At 60.5% G+C, this 16,015-nt stretch overlaps 1 protein-coding gene across 2 annotated transcripts in view; it reads left to right on the forward strand.

Annotated features, from left to right (window-relative positions):
• BSN (bassoon presynaptic cytomatrix protein) overlaps positions 1–15,646 on the forward strand; it is a 124,814-nt gene extending 109,168 nt beyond the window's left edge. Inside the window, exons 4-12 of one of the 2 annotated variants that reach the window (XM_068157990.1) lie at positions 504–1,034; positions 2,234–8,896; positions 9,639–11,757; positions 12,060–12,802; positions 13,732–13,825; positions 13,948–14,091; positions 14,324–14,378; positions 14,462–14,559; positions 14,996–15,646. In XM_068157990.1, the coding sequence (XP_068014091.1) occupies positions 504–1,034; positions 2,234–8,896; positions 9,639–11,757; positions 12,060–12,802; positions 13,732–13,825; positions 13,948–14,091; positions 14,324–14,364 (10,335 nt within the window). In that variant the 3' untranslated portion in view covers positions 14,365–14,378; positions 14,462–14,559; positions 14,996–15,646. The remainder of the gene's footprint in view (positions 1–503; positions 1,035–2,233; positions 8,897–9,638; positions 11,758–12,059; positions 12,803–13,731; positions 13,826–13,947; positions 14,092–14,323; positions 14,379–14,461; positions 14,560–14,995) is intronic. The other variant, XM_068157991.1, reaches the window with a different exon arrangement.
• Positions 15,647–16,015: the final 369 nt, after the last annotated feature.

A 16,015-nucleotide genomic window follows, 5' to 3' on the forward strand; every position in this document is an offset into this window, starting at 1 on the left:
TTTATTGTACCAGGGAGAACAAATCAGGGTGAGAGAGAAGCTGCATGGAGCCTGAGAAGTGTTGAGCTGTGGTAGTAATCTGCCTTAGTTGTTTAGTTTTGCTTAAAAGTGAAAGGCCAGCAAGACTGGAGTTTAAAAGAGCTGGTGATGCTGAGGTGTCGTGGGGGAGAGTATGCAAGCCCTGTGTCATAGTCGTGGTCCCTCTGGCTGAACATCACTGAAGTCTGGACATGGGTAGGGAAAAGATTTAGGATGGATGGTTGGTGTCCTCACTGGTTTGCAGGGTACGGCTTCAGCACTGCACACCTCTCTGCAGTCTGTGCTGGTATTTTGGTGCAGGCCTGACCACCACCTGGCCTCCCCAAAACCAGTTATGTGGTTGGGATGGGCTGAGTCCTTTGCACCATCCCTGTGTCTCCCATCAGCTCAGCTTCTCAGTGAGGACCCTGTTGGAACAAAGCTCCCGGAGCTTGAACAGAACTCTTCCTGTTTCTGTTTTACAGAAGAACGAATGGCTGTGCTTGAACTGCCAAACTCAGCGCCTGCTTGAAGGCAGCCTCGGTGACCCTGCCCCGATGCCGATGCCTACCCCAAAGCAAACGCCCACCAGCTCCCCGCAGCACCGGCCGCCAGCCGCCGGCCCGCAGCAGAGAGCGCCTGCGCCGGCAGCCGCCGAGCCGGCGGCACCCCCCGAGCGGCAGTCCTCACCTGCGAAGACCCTGCGGGCTGCTGAGCAGAGCAGGACCCCGAGCCCTGCCCCAGCCGAGAAGAAGCCCCCACTGTCAGCCGAGAAGAAGCCCCCGCTGTCAGCTGAGAAGAAGCCCCCACCGTCAGCCGAGAAGAAGCCCCCACCGTCAGCCGAGAAGAAGCCCCCACTGCCAGCTGAGGAAAAGCCACTGCCCAAAGCTGTTCTGGAGCCTTCCCAAGCTCCTGAGAGCGCTGCATCAAAGGGGAAGAGCGTAACTCCCAAACCAGAGGTGGAGAGCAAGGAGAGTCGGGCTCCCCACGAAGCACCACGGGCCAAGGAGCAGGAGGTGAGCTCTTGGGGTGTGTCCTGCTCTGAGCATCCCTGGCTGCTGCCTCCCACCCAGGGCTGGCATGGCACTGAGCCGTGCCTCCACCAGTGGCTGTGCCCAGAAATGGGAATTTATTCCAAGCTGGGGCAGAAACCAAGTTCTTTTGGATAAGGGTGAGCTCAGAACACTGCACTCTCATTGTCTCAGCACTTCCAAACTGTCCAGGAACTTGTCAGGCTCCATAACAGCTTGCTGATATTTGCCTTCTCTTTACTATGACTCGATCAGTTTGGGCATAATGTGGTAGTTCAGGTCAGCTTTGGCCTGCAGCTGCTGGCACAGTCCCCTGCAGGAAGGGAATATGGAGGGAGGTCTCCACCAGCCAGGAATGGACAGCCACCCCCAGGAAAGACACTCCTTGCATCCCTGTCTGCTGGCACTTCCAAAATCTAGGAAGGTCCATGGTCCTTCAGCCGTAGTGACAGGCCTTGCTGGTAGCACTGGGGCCAGAAGTGAGGGCACTTTCCTCACAGCTCAGAGGTTTGTGTCCATGCTACCTAATTGTAACATCAATTAAAAAGGCCTGTTTATTTCTGCTGGCATCTAATGAGGGCCCTGAGGGCCACCCTGCTTCTGAAGACTGCTTTGCAGGGCTGTCAGTCAGGGACATTGACATTCATTAAAAGGTGGCTGCCTCCAGCAAAGCTCCTGCCCTCTTGGTGCCACCGCAGACCCCTGTCCCAAATACCAGTGCTTGCACATCTCCCCTCACAGGCAGCTCTGCCCTCACATCCCTCCCCCCAGGAAAGGGCATGTGTCCATAAGTACCCCAAGGCTTACAGCTGGGGCTCAGCCATCGCTGGCTTTCTAAGTGGTGGGCAGCAAAACAATCAATGTTGTTATAGGACAGGTTCTTTGGTTAGTTACTGGGAAGGTAACACTGCTGGGGCTCAGTTTCTTACACGTATTTGAGTCCCATGATGCCACTTCCCCCAGAGATATTTGCTGTGCTGTCCCCTGCTTGCAGCACACCCTTCCCCTGGTCCCCTGCCTTTGTTAGCAAGCATACAAATTGCTGACAAGCCATTGATGTGGGACAGCAGCCCCCAGTGCTGCCCAGACTGTCTCCGTGTTCCCCAGATAAGAATGTTGGGGGAAGCAGGGGGAGCAACTCTGGAGCCACTCAGATCTGATGCTGTGCTCTCCTTCACTCACAGGACGGGAGCAAGCCTTACCCCCCGGACCTGTCCCGCAGCCCCCAGAGCCTGAGTGACACTGGCTACTCTTCTGATGGCATTTCCAGCTCGCAGAGTGAGATCACCGGCCTGGTGCAGCAGGAGGAAGAGAAGCTGAGCGGCACTGGGCTGGCAGGGCAGAGCCCCCCCAGCCCCTCCGAGCTGACCAAGCTGGAAAGCAGCATGCGGCCCCTCCTAGAAGGCCGGGGGACCCCACCAGAGCCCACCGAGCGTGGCAAAGGCTCCACAGAGCCGCGGGAGGAGCAGCGGCAAAGGCAGCGGCCCCGGTACCTCTCCATCGCCCCCGACGCCTTTGACTCTGATGAGGAGCTAGAGGACATCCTGGAGGAGGATGAGGACTCAATGGATTGGGAGAGCCGGCGGGAGCGGCGGGAGAGCGCAGAGTCCTCGGACGAGTTTGGCAGCAAGCTGCGGCACGACTACGTGGAGGACAGCAGTGAGGGAGGCTTCTCGCCGGTGCCCCCGAGGCCCAAGGGCCGGGAGGTGGAGGTGAGCGATGAGGAGTTCATGCGGAGGCAGATCCTGGAGATGAGTGCTGAGGAAGACAACCTGGAGGAGGAGGAAGAAGGGTACGGGCGTGCCAAGTACAGCATCCCCAAAACTGGGCAGAAGGCCGAGGCAGAGAAGGGCAAAGAGCCGGCATCGGCCAAGCGGCGCCTGCCACATGGTGCCAGCAGCATGTACACAGAGGAGAGGAAGGAGGTGGAGGTGGCAGAGGGCGATGACTTGAGCACAGCCCAGGGTGGTCTGCGGCGCTTCAAGACCATTGAGCTGAACAGCACAACTGGCTATGGCCGAGAGATGGAGGTGGGCCAGGAGGCAGACACCAGCATGGACCGGGAGCCTGAGCTGGAGATGGAGAGCCTGACAGGTTCTCCAGAGGAGCGCTCCCGGGGTGAGTACTCCTCCACTCTGCCAGCCACAACACCCAGCTACACCTCAGGCACCTCACCCACATCCATCTCCTCCCTGGAGGAGGACAGTGACAGCAGTCCCAGCCGCCGGCAGCGGCTAGAGGAGGTGAAGCAGCAGAGGAAGGCTCGCCACCGCTCACATGGCCCCTTGCTGCCCACTATTGAGGACTCATCTGAGGAGGAGGAGCTGCGGGAGGAAGAGGAGCTGCTGAGGGAGCAGGAGAAGATGCGGGAGGTAGAGCAGCAGCGCATCCGGAGTACAGCACGCAAGACGAAGCGTGACAAGGAGGAGCTGAGAGCTCAGCGGAGGAGGGAGCGCTCCAAAACCCCCCCCAGCAACCTCTCCCCCATTGAGGACGCCTCCCCTACTGAGGAGCTGCGGCAGGCAGCGGAGATGGAGGAGCTGCACCGCTCATCCTGCTCTGAATACTCACCCTCCATTGACTCAGAAGCTGAGAGCTTTGATGCTGTGACCTCCAAGCTGTACAAGTCAGGCAGCGAGTACAACCTGCCCACCTTCATGTCACTGTACTCCCCAACAGAGAAGGGAGAAAGCAGCCCCAGCCAGCCTGCCAGCAAGCCCCTCAAGAGTGCTGAGGAAGCTTACGAAGAGATGATGAGGAAGGCAGAGATGATGCAGAAGCAGCAGGTCCAGCAGGCCCAGCCAGCTGTTTCCTACAGCAGCACCTACCAGCAGGTCGGCTACTGTGGCACCGGGGGCCAGAATGGCTTTGAGTACCAGTATGCAGAGGAGTACCAGTATGGCGGCAGCTCCTCACGCCCCTCCCAGCCCAGCTATCCCAGCGCTCTGCCAAAGGTGGGGGCGGTGTATGAGGAGATCCTGCAGACCTCGCAGAGCATCTCCAGGATGCACCAATCCTCCTCCTTTGACCTGGCCCTTGAGCAGGGAGAGAAGGCGAAGGGGCAGGAGGAGGCGTACCCGGAGAAGCACTTCCTCAACACCGAGAGCGCCTATGCTGACCTGATGAAGCAGAACGGTGGTCCCCTCACCCCTGGCACCAGCCCCACACAGCTCTCCGCTCCTGTCTCCTTTTCCACCTCTGACAGCAGCACAGCCAAGGCCATTCCTGATGTCCGGGTCACCCAGCATTTTGCAAAAGAAGGGCAAGACCTAGCCAAGCTCCAGAGCATGCCGGCCACGCCCAGCCCAGTGTCCAAGGCTGCCACCGCTCCTTACACCTACAGCAAAGGTACCAGCACAGTGACAACAGCAGCGAGTGGCCCTGGGAGTGTGCCACGGAGCTACAGCTCCCCAGTTCCAGAGGCCACATCAGTGGCCAGCAGAAGCTACACTCCAGTGAAGAGCACTGTCAGCTATGGCTCTCAGACAGAGGACACCAGCAGAAGCAAGGCGGTTGCAGAGATCAGTGTGCAGACAGCCAGGGAGAAGCTCCCAGCAGTGAGTGACAGCAAGCCCCCAGCACCCAGGACATACTCCTTCTTCAAGAGCTCCAGCCCTCCGCTCTCCCCCACCTCCCCCACACAGAGTCCCACCCGAGCCATAAAGGCCACCGCAGAGTTTTCCACACAGACACAGAGTCCCCTTCTTCCCTATGAAGGTCTCTCTGCTGCCACTGCCAGCCCTGCCACCTCTTCCCCCATGGTGGCACAGGGAACGCAGACACCACACCGGTCAGGCTCACCACGTCTGACTCGACAGGCCTCCTCGCAGGATGCCCCCTTCATGGTGATCACTCTGGCAGCCGATGCGGCCAGTCAGACCAAACCAGTCAGCTCTGGCTCCCTGACATCCCCCACCTCGTCCCCCACCAGGCCGAGCCGGCAGCTGCCAGGACACAGCTACAGCCAGACACCAGAGCAGGAGCAGCCACCAAGTGCCTACATCAGGGCACAGTCAGTGAAAGAGCATGCCCACAAGGCACCTGCTGTGACTTCTGCTGCCGATGGCATCGCAGGGCTGTATAGCTGGGGAGCACTCCCTGCAGAAAACATCTCCCTCTGCCGCATCTCCTCCATCCCTGGCACATCTCGGGTCGAGCCGGGGCCCAAGGTGCCAAGCACTAATGCTGTGGACTTACGGACTGCACTGAAGTCTGCCCCCATCATCATAACAGACCAAGGCATGGATCTCACCTCCTTGGCCACTGAGGCCAGGAAGTACTGCCTGACCTTGGACCACATCCCAAGTCGGCAATCCACAGCCATCCAGCCCTTGATCATCAACCTCAACGCCCAGGAACAGCCCCATGCCATCATCGCTGCAGCCAGCACTGCCGGCCTGGCCATAGCCTCTCCCATGATCCTCTCACAGTCCAAGCAGCCTGTGGTCTATGGAGATCCTTTCCAGAGCCGGATGGACTTTGGGCAGGGGACCGGGAGCCCTGTGTGCTTGGCGCAGGTGAAGCAGGTGGAGCAGGGTGTCCAGACAGCTGCTGTCAGAGCCAGTGGGGCAGCTGGCAGCAAGCCTGAGCCCACTGCAGCCCCACAGAGCAAGTTTGCAAGGTACAGCATGCCAGGGCAGATGGTGAAGAAGGATGTGCTCATGGCACAGACCGGTGGGACGCAAAACATCGGTGGCCTCCCTCAGACCTTCCCACCGGAGCCTGCCCCAGAATTGTACCGGGCAGTGCCAGTGGAGCTGAAGAGCCAGAGCCCTCTCCTCGCCCTGGGAGGCAAGAAGTCCCAGGTGATGATGGTGCAGATGGAGGAGGAGGCAGCTGGCCCAGTGACCAAAGTACTGAAGGAAGAGCCACCAGCCAATGTGCTGGACCTCACCAGCGTGAAGCCAGAGAGCCAGGTGGCCTGTTGTGACATGGTCTACAAGTTCCCCTTTGGCGGCAGCTGCACCGGTGCTTTCAACCCCACTTCCAAGATGCCAGAGAAGAAAGCTGGGGAGGCAGTGGCCCCTGTCCGGAAAGCCAGTGGCCCCCTCTATGGCAGCAGAGAACCAGAGCTGCCAGACACTTTCCCTTACCGGGAGCAGCCAGCCCCAGCACCTCCACTCTATGAGGAGCAGAAGTTTTACCCAACTGGCAACTTTGGGCGCCTCTACTCCTCTATGTCAGACACAAACCTCTCTGAAATTGGGATGAGCTACTACCCCATGAAGGGGGATCAGCCCTTCCACTCCCCGGCAGGTGATGCTGCTGTGGACCTCAGCACCATGAAGCACTCCTACAGTGTGGGTTTCGCTGAGGGGGGTTACCTGGGCCAGGGGCTACAGTATGGTTCCTTCTCTGACCTTCGCCAGCCAGCAGACATGCTGGGCCACCCACTCCCCATGCGGAGGTACAGCTCAGTCTCCAACATTTATTCTGACTACCGCTTCTCACCCCGGGGGGATCTGGCCAGCTTCCAGGAATCCAGCCTGGCCCACTACAGTGCCACCACGGCACGCGAGATCAGTCGCATGTGTGCTGCCCTCAACTCCATGGACCAGTATGGGGGCCGGCACACCAATGGCCCTGACATGCTGCCCTATGGCCCCAGTGCTGGGCCAGCGGGCACAGGAGGGCTGGCAGCTCAGCAGCAGGGTCCTACACCCCCCAAACCCAGTGGTATGTACAACCCAACCTTCCCCGAGCCACGGCAGGGCTTTGGCAGCCTGGCACAGTACAACGTCCCTGGTGTTCGCCTAGGCACCGTCCGGCAGATGTTCCCTTCCACCGCCACCGTGCGAGCCGCCGACGGCATGATCTACTCCACCATCAACACACCCATCGCCTCCACACTGCCCATCACCACCCAGCCGGCCTCAGTTTTGCGGCCCATGCTGCGTGGTCTCTATAGACCCTATGGCCCTGGTGGCGTGGCAGCCGTCCCACTGGCCAGCTTGACCAGGCTGCCAGTTGTCACCCCACGTGTCCCGCTGGCGGCGCAGGGCCTCTACCGCTACCCAGCCCCCAGCCGGCCAGCCCCAGCAGCCTCTTTGATGGAGACACCTGTCTACCTTGGCAAGCCTGTCAGCACTGCAGCAGCAGCTGCGGGTGCTGGCCCTGCTCCCAAAGCCCCCACTGCACCCACCAGTGGCTTGCAGAGAGCAGAACCAGCAGGAGCTGGTCCTCGTGCTGAGGGGCCGGTGGCATCAGCAGCACCTGCAGTGGCCAGCAAGGAGGGTGGGCAAGCAGCCACGGTGCCCAAGGCATCACTGGAAGGGACTCAGAGGGAGGAGCGGGAGAGGGAAGAGGAACGGCAGCGCAAGCAGCAGGAGCATGTGCTGCAGCTGGAGCGGGAGCGCGTGGAGCTGGAGAAGCTGCGGCAAATGCGGCTTCAGGAGGAGCTGGAACGGGAGCGCGCAGAGCTGCAGCGGCATCGGGAGAAGGAGCAGCTGTTGGTGCAGCGGGAGCTGCAGGAGCTGCAGTGCATCAAGCAGCAGGTGCTGCAGCAGCAGCAAGAGGAGCGGCATGCGCAGCTGGCCCTGCAGCGGGAGCAGCTCGCCCAGCAGCGCCTCCAACTCGAGCACATCCACCAGCTCCAGCACCAGCTGCAGCAGCAGCTGGAGGAGCAGAAGCGGCAGAAAAACATCTTCCCTGTGCCAGCTGAGCCCACCGCCCGCCTGCCCGAGGGTCCTGCTGAGGTGCCACGGGGTGTGCCACACAATGGGCAGGCATGGCCGCCACCAAGCCAGGTGCCACCAGAGGGGCCAGCTGGCCCTCGCTACCCCATGCCACAGCGGCCACTCAGCAGCTCAGCCTCAGACATGTCACTGCAAGTTGAGGAGTCCTGGGAGCCTGGTCGGGGCATCAAGAAGAGGAACTCAATGCCACGGCTGCGGGATGCCTACGAGAAAGAGGCAACACGAGAGGCCTTTGCAGCAAGGAAGACGGCGGACAGTAGTGTGCAGACAGATGAGGAGGATGGGGAGGAGCGGTACCTGCTGTCACGGCGGCGGCGGGCACGGCGCAGCACAGACTGCAGTGTGCAGACGGACGAGGAGGACAGCGGAGAGTGGGAGCAGCCTGTGCGCCGACGGCGATCCCGGGCCTCACGGCATGCTGACTCTGGCACCGAGGGCAAGGCAGAGGGAGCGGCCCGTGGCACAGCCAGTGTGGGCATTCAGACCATCAGTGACTGCTCAGTGCAGACAGAGCCTGACCAGCTCCTCCGCGTCTCCCCCTCCATCCACATCACCACCCATGATCCCCGGGTGGAGATCGTGAAGTACATCTCGGCCCCAGAAAAAACACAGCGTGGCGAGAGCCTGGCCTGCCAGACAGAGCCAGAGCCAGCTCCCCAGCCTGGCGTTGTGGTCCCCCAGCTGACGGTCCCCACCACCATCCCACCCTATTCCACCAACATCCAGATGGTGAGCACTGGCCCCTTGGACCCTCACACTGTCCGGCAGCAGACTCTGGGCAAGTTTGAGAAGAAGAAACCAGATCCCCTGGAAATTGGCTACCAGTCCCATTTGCCTGCTGAGTCCCTCTCCCAGCTGGTGACCCGCCAGCCACCCCGCTCTCCCCAGGTGCTCTACTCACCTGTCTCCCCGCTGTCCCCTCACCGCCTCCTCGAGTCCTCTTTTGCCACCAGTGAACGGCTGAACAAGGCTCACGTTCCTCCACAGAAGCACTTCACTGCTGACTCGGCCCAGCGCCAGCAGACGCTGCCACGCCCCATCAAGACCATGCAGCGCTCCCTCTCCGACCCCAAGCCCATCAGCCCCACTGCCGAGGAGGCCGGCAAGGACAGATTCTCCCTCTACCAGCACTCACTGCTCCCTGGCACCCAGGTACGTCAATGTGGGGAACGACCTTTCCCTCAGGGAACGGCCTCAGGAGGCACCTCAAGACATTTCAGTTTCATTAGCACTGCAGCAATTAATATTTCAAAGGCCTCGCTTCCCATGGCAGCTGATGGAAGCTGGTGGGCACAGACATATATACCGATGCCAAGAGACAGAGGGAGGCCCTAGAGCTCCACTGGCTGTGGGAGACCGTCAGCAAGCAGGAGCTGGTGGAAGGATCAGGGCTGTGCCCTGCCCCAGCCAGGTCCCCTTCTCTCCTGAGGAGCAGTCACCAAGCACAGCTCCATTTTGGGTTGTGGCAGCTCCCGTTCCCACCTTTGTCCCCACACGCCAAGGTTGTCTTGGGCTGCTGAGTGCCCAGCAAAGAGCCCTGGGGTAATTCCCAGGGCAGCAGCAGGCTCTGTCTGCTCTCTCAGGCCCCGCTGCTGAGTGCCTGAGGATGAAAGGCAGTTTTTGTGGCAGGCGGCAGTCGCACACGGCCGGCTCAGCACTTGGCCGGCTGCCACCCCTGGTAATTACTCATGGAAAGCGCCCTGCCTGTTACTTCCATCCTATTTATTGTGCTTTTACATAAACGCCGCTTCCTCAGTGCGTGGGGGAGCACGTGCACAGCAGCAGCCTTGCCACAGCCCCAGGGCACCGGAGGACCTCCGTGATGCTCAGGGTGGGGGAATATGCAGGGATGCCTACTTGGAAACCCCTGACCAGGTGTTCCTTGCCTTTGCAGGTGGCGGGGCTGCAGTCAAGCCCACTAGCACGCAAGGTGAAGCGGACGCTGCCCAGCCCGCCGCCCGAGGAGCCCCATGTTCCACTGGCCAGCCCAGCCACCTCCCAGCTCTACCTGAGCAGCCTGGCCACCAAGACCACTGCACCAGTCACCAAGGCCAGCCTGCTGAAGGAGCTAGACCGTGACCTGAGACTGGTGGAGCACGAGGCCACCAAACTGCGGAAGAAGCAGGCGGAGCTGGACGAGGAGGAGAAGGAGATAGATGCAAAGCTGAAGTACCTGGAGTTGGGCATCACCCAGCGCAAGGAGTCACTGCTGAAGGATCGGGGTGGTCCACGGGACCACCCTTACCTGCACTTCCCTGGGGACCGCCGCGACTACCTGTCTGACAGCGAGCTGCACAGCCTGCGTCTCGCCACCTATGACAGCACTGGCCTGCGCCCCACACCCGCTGGGCAGTACCCTGACTTTGCCTCCACCCCTGCCTCGTACAATGCCTACCCATACCCCACTCCACAGGGCCCTGCTGGCTTCCCACAGGCGCGTCTGCAGCCTCCCCAGTACCCCACAGCCAGCACCACACAGGATGAATTGCAGGCAACCCCAATGCCCACCTTTGCCTCACCTGCCGCCTTCCCGGCCCCAGGCACTGCATACTCAGAGCTGGGCACCCCAGGCCAGCCAGGCTTCCGGCCCCAAAACTCCTACCAAGCCCCAAGCGCCTTTTCTGGGGCAGCCACTGCACCGGCAGCACAGCCAACCCTCTTCCAGAGCCCTGCAGACATAGCTGGTGGGCACCAGAAGCCACGGCAGACCTCCCTGGCTGACCTGGAGCAGAAGATCCCCACTAACTACGAGGTGATTGGCGCAGCTACCAGCACCTCTGCTGTTCCCGATGTCACCTTCAGCACCGCGCCGGTGAGTGGCAGCTATGAGCAGTACAAAGCACCTGAAGCCCGGCCAGCTGAGAGAGCCAGCATGGCACAGGGCCCCTCGGCCAGCTTCCCTTCTGAGTCCCTCTACACCAGCCTGGAGCAGAACATCCCTCGTAACTACGTGATGATAGAAGACATCAGTGAGCTCACCAAGGAGAGCCCAGCAGTGGAGGGGCAGAAAGGGGAGCCAGTGGGCACAGGTGCTGACAGCCGCCATGGCAGGGAGAAGACTGAGCTGGGGGATGCTGAGAGCTCCAGCCGGCCCTGCTGCTACACCAAAGCTGAGGAGGAGTCTGAGGAGGACATCTATGATCACCATGGCTCCGACTATAGAGGGAAGAACAGCTACCACAGGGGCATGGAGAGCAATGGCAGAGTGTCAGGGAGCTCCACCAGCTCATCCTACTACTATGGGGACAGTGAGTACCAGCACTCCTCGCGGGTGGACAAGCATGGCCCTGGTGCACCACTACCAAAGCATTCATCCAAGAACCTGGCCCCTGCTGTTGTCTCCTCAAAGCGCAGCAAGCACAGGAAGCAGGGCATGGAGCAGAAGATCTCCAAGTTCTCCCCCATTGAAGAAGCCAAAGATGTGGAATCAGACTTGGCCTCCTACGCAGTGACAACCTCAGTTGGAAGCAGCAATGTGGCCTCCAGGGCCAAGAAGATGCAGGAGGAGATCACCTATGGCCTGAAGAAGAATGTCTACGAGCAGCAAAAGTACTATGGTGTCTCCAGCCGGGATCTGGTGGACGAGGAGGAGCGGGTCTACTCTGCCAGCAGCAGAACCCGCTCCTCTGGCTATGGGGTGGAGAAATCCTCCAGCAGGGAGGTGGGCAGCAGGAGCAAGTCCTACGAGCGGGAGGGTATGGAGCGCTCCCAGAAAGGCAGCTCCAAGCCCTCATCCCTCAGCATGAGCCAGAGCCGCGGGCGACCACCCATCCGCACACAGCACTCAGAGGAGGAGAGCCCTGTCAGCCCCCTGGGGAAGTCAGTGGGTGGGTCACGCACTGCAGGGGGACCTGGCCCCCAATCAGCAGGGGACCCCTGCTCCCCATTCTGCTCCAGCCACTCGTTGCCTGATGTGCAAAAGCACATCAAAGACGTGCCAAGGAGTCACTCGTACAAGCACGAGGAGGGCTACGGCATGGACGATGCCCATTGCGTTGTCTCGGACAGTGAAGGTAACGGCTCCCCATGGTGACGACCCCAGAGCATGGCACTTCCCCGGGGCATGCCATCCGTTCGTATACAGAGACACTCTCACTGCCTCAGTTTGCTTGACATGTGCCTTCCTCCCCCCTCCCCGGGTGTTCGGTGTTCACCAGTCCTGTGCGGTGCCTTGCCGTGCTGTGTCACATCCCTGCCGGCACAGGCTGTCCCCCGTGCGCATGCCCGCCGCTTGCCTCTCCCGCCTCATTGCATGGCTTCCTCCCGTGCAGCCTCGAGTGAGAGACTGACTGTGGTTTGTTTTTGGTTTCTGAAGCCTATCATTTGGGTCAGGAGGAGACAGACTGGTTTGATAAGCCCAGAGAGGCACGGGCGGAGAGGGTCAGGCACTACAGTGGCCACTCTTCCTCGCAGAAGAGACCCCCGGTTAAGCACACCTACCATGACTACGACGAGCCCCCCGACGAGGACATGTGGCAGCACGATGACTACCCCCAGCACCGTGAGCACCGCCACCACGGGGAGTATGGGCGCCACACTGGCAGCTCCCGGCATGCCAGCGATGAGCCCCCACGCCGCTCGGCCAAGCAGCACTCGCGAGAGCCTGGCCGCCACGAACCCCGAGGCCATGAGCCCCGCTCTGCCCCCAAGAAGGCACAGCAGCCTGAGTCCCGTGCACCTGCCCCCTACGGCCCCAGCTCTGCCGAGTACGGCCCACCGGCCCGCACCGGTGCTCACCACCACGGCGCTGAGGCCCCCAAGACACAGAAGCCTTCCCAGCCACATGGGGCGGCTACCCCAGCACCGAAGCCAGAGCCCCTTGCACACCCACAGCAGCCAGCGGCCAGGCAGCAGCAGGCGGGGCAGCAGGCGGCACGGCAGCAGCCGGCGGCACGGCAGCCTGCCCAGCCAGCGGGCTCGGCACAGCCTGAGGCCAGGGGCAGGACACAGGGACCTCCGTCATCTCGACCACCACAGCAGCAGCCAGGGCCAGCCCAGGCAGCAGGGAAGGCACCGGCCACGCACCATGCACAGCCAGCGGGACATCCATCGGCAGCAGTAAGTACAAGCTTGGCTGGTTCAGCTGCCTCCCTGCCCCATAGCTCCATGGCCCCATGCCTCCCTGCCCCATGGCTCTTCTCCCAGGCAACCAGCAATGGAACAAGAGGACACAGTCTCAAGCTGTGCAGGGGGAAGTTTAGGCTTGATCTTAGAAAGAAGTTCTTCCCAGAAACAGAGATTGGCCATTGTAATAGGCTGCCCAGGGAGGTGGTGGGGTCAGCATCCCTGGAGGTGTTTAAGAAGAGACTGGATGAGGCACTTGGTCTAGTTGATAAGATAGTGTTGGGTGGTGGGTTGGACTTGATGATCTTGGAGGTCTCTTCCAACCTAGTTGATTCTGCCTGAGACCAGCCTGTTTGGCTATACCTAGGTGCTGGCAGGTGAAAGGTTGCTGATTGGAGCCATGGGGCAATGTGTATCTTACTCGTGTGCCCATCACAGCCCCCCCTGTGTGTCATAGGAACAGCCATCCCTTCAAGAGGACCCTGGAAGGGACTATGTTCTCACAAGTAACAAGGGATCGAAGAAGAGAAAATATCCTCAAGTTGTTCAAGGAGAGGTTTAGGTTGGATATTAACAAAATGTTCTTCCCTGAAAGGGTTGTCAAGTCCTGGAACATGCTGCCCAAGGCAGTGATGGAGTCCCCATCCCTGGAGGGGTTTACAAGCTGTGTAGATGTGGTGCTGAGAGGCATGATTTAGTGGTGAGCTGGGAGTGTTGGGTTAACAGCTGGACTCGGTGATCTCAAAGGTCTTTTCCAACCTCAACAATTCTATGGTTCTATTCCCATGCTCTGGATCCTTAGCTGCCTCTTTTAGGTCTGTGGAGTAGCCTCTGGGGGTTTTGGTGTCACCTCCCAGCCCAGGCCATCCCTGATGGATGTTTTGCCAGCAGCGTGAGCTCTGAGAGCTGTTTTCTCATTCCAGCCAAAAGCAGAGCAGATGGACGCATCCAAACCTGCAGCTAAAGTGCCACAGCAGCCAGGGAGAGCACCCACAGCACAGCCTCTGGGAGCAGCAGGTCAGTGGGCCCAGCAGCATGATGCCACCCCCCTCTGCCAGCTGCCCAGCAGCCCAAGGGCTTGGCTGAGCTCCCTGGGCTGTGACTATCATCAGCCAACAGTGGCTTAATTTGTTCTCCAGCAGACAGCAAAGCTGGTCCAAGAGTGGCCGGGCCACGTGGTCCAGCCAGCATGGCCACAGGGCAGCCTGGGGCAGAAGGAGAGAGTGTCTTCTCCAAAATCCTGCCGGGAGGGGCAGCGGAACAAGCAGGCAAACTGACTGAAGGTGAGAGCTGCTCCTGGGGTGGAGACAGGGTCATAATGCTCTTTGGCACCAAGACAGGGTCAGGGGCCGTGGGAGTGACTGGGTGCAGCCTGTGGGGTGTGATGCTCCTGCAGTCTGGGGCTCAGGGAGATGGGGTGCCAGGGAAGATGGGGGTCTAGGGAGGTGAGGGGCCAGGGAGGTGGGGGACCAGGGTGCCTGCACCATACTGACTCCTCTCCCGGCTTCCCCGCAGCGGTGTCAGCTTTCGGCAAGAAGTTCACTTCGTTCTGGTGAGAGAACAGCACAAGGTGAGTGCAGGTGCTGGGTGTTTCACTGTGGGCTCTCCCTAGCCCAGCTGTGCCTGATGCCCTCCTGCTCCCTCTCACTGCAGGAGTTTGGGAAGTGAGTTGGAGATCGAGTCGTTGCAGTGGAAAAACCTATGAAGAAGCCAGTGAATTCAGCATGCAGCACCAGACTCTGAGTATAACAGTGAGTTACACCTCCACCATGCCATTCTCAGGGCTCCTGCTGTCACCCCTGGCATCCACTCAGCCTTGCTCGGCCACACTCCGGATCTCCAGGCTGAGAAGCACACAGTGCAGCTCCCTCCCCAACCTCAGCCCCAAGCACCTGCCCCAAGCCAAGACATGGGGGCTTGGCCTCATTCCCTGGTCTCAGCAGTGCCGCATGGGCTGATGCCATGCGGACGCTGGTGCAGACCCTCAGGCTTGCAAGGGAAGGTTTGGGCAGCCCAAGCTCTGCTCTGGGAATCCATCCAGCACGGGGGTGGCAGCAGTTGCTCTGTTAGCAGAACCTCTTGGCTCACCACTGCCCATTCGCTCAGGCTGGTGCTGCTGCTGGGTGGGATCCCCTCCACAGGGGCACCACCACTCAGGCTAACTCCTCTCTCTTTGTCTCTCACAAGCTTTTGAAAGCAGGGCGATCCCCGGATGTTGGACCAAATGGCGGTCAAGCAGGGGCCCGGCGGACGCCCCGGGGCAGGTGCCCCCCATGCCTGGCAAGCAGCTCCGTTGTGGCACACGGCGAGCCCCAGCAGCCACCCCGAGGGAACAGGCCTGATCCGGACCGTTGGGTCAGGCCCTGTAGGCGGGCCATGGCCCTTTCTCAAGATTATACGCAGAGTTGCTCCCTCCGAACCCCAGCTCTTGCCTCTTCATAGGTTTTTCCCCCCTGCTGTGAGCTGAGGGCTGGGCGCCGCGGGCGCCTTTCCTCCTTCCCAATCCCATCTGCCCTGCCAGGGCCATCCCCGTGCCCTCTACACCACAGCCCGCTCCCGGCCCTGCCGGGGAGCCCCCGGAGTGTGTCAGCTAGGACCTAACACTGTTTCACTACCGAAATACGAGGCCATAGGACTCTGACAGGCGGCGCGGCCGGCCTTTGTCGACGCTTTGCCGGCTGGGTGCGCACCCCAAAGCCATTGGAAGTATTGAAAGGGCCGCGCCTGCCCTCGCCGTGCAGCCGCCAGGCACCCCTTTTCTTTCAAGAACAGCCTTAATCATCCCACTTTGATTTCTGTGTATACCTCATCCGCACTGGGGGGGGCAGGGGGCGTCGTCGGGGGGGGTCCTTTTTTCTTGGTTTCTTTGGATTCATTTGATTTTGGTTCTGGGATTTCTTTTTGGTTTTTTTTTTCTAAACTTTATACCAAATCCTCTTCCCTCTTTGCTTTGTGCGATGAGTTAGCACACACGGGCTGTCGTCTGTAGAAGCAATAGAGTGCAGGAGGCTACAAAAGAGCACAAATCCCGTGGAACAAGATCAGGAGAGCTTTGCCTCCAGCAGTATCCTTCCTCTTACTGTGCAATCCAAGTCCTTCTCAAGCCATTTCGTGGGGACATGGGGACGGCCAGCATGGTAGCTGGAGGCCTGAGCCCACTCACCCTGCTCGGAGGGGATTCGCCGGGATGGGGGGGGGGGCGAAGGC

Source organism: Melanerpes formicivorus, unplaced genomic scaffold (genome assembly GCF_026170545.1).
Source record: "Melanerpes formicivorus ecotype bairdi unplaced genomic scaffold, bMelFor1.0.p_v2 SCAF_38, whole genome shotgun sequence".
Lineage (NCBI taxonomy): Eukaryota > Metazoa > Chordata > Aves > Piciformes > Picidae > Melanerpes > Melanerpes formicivorus.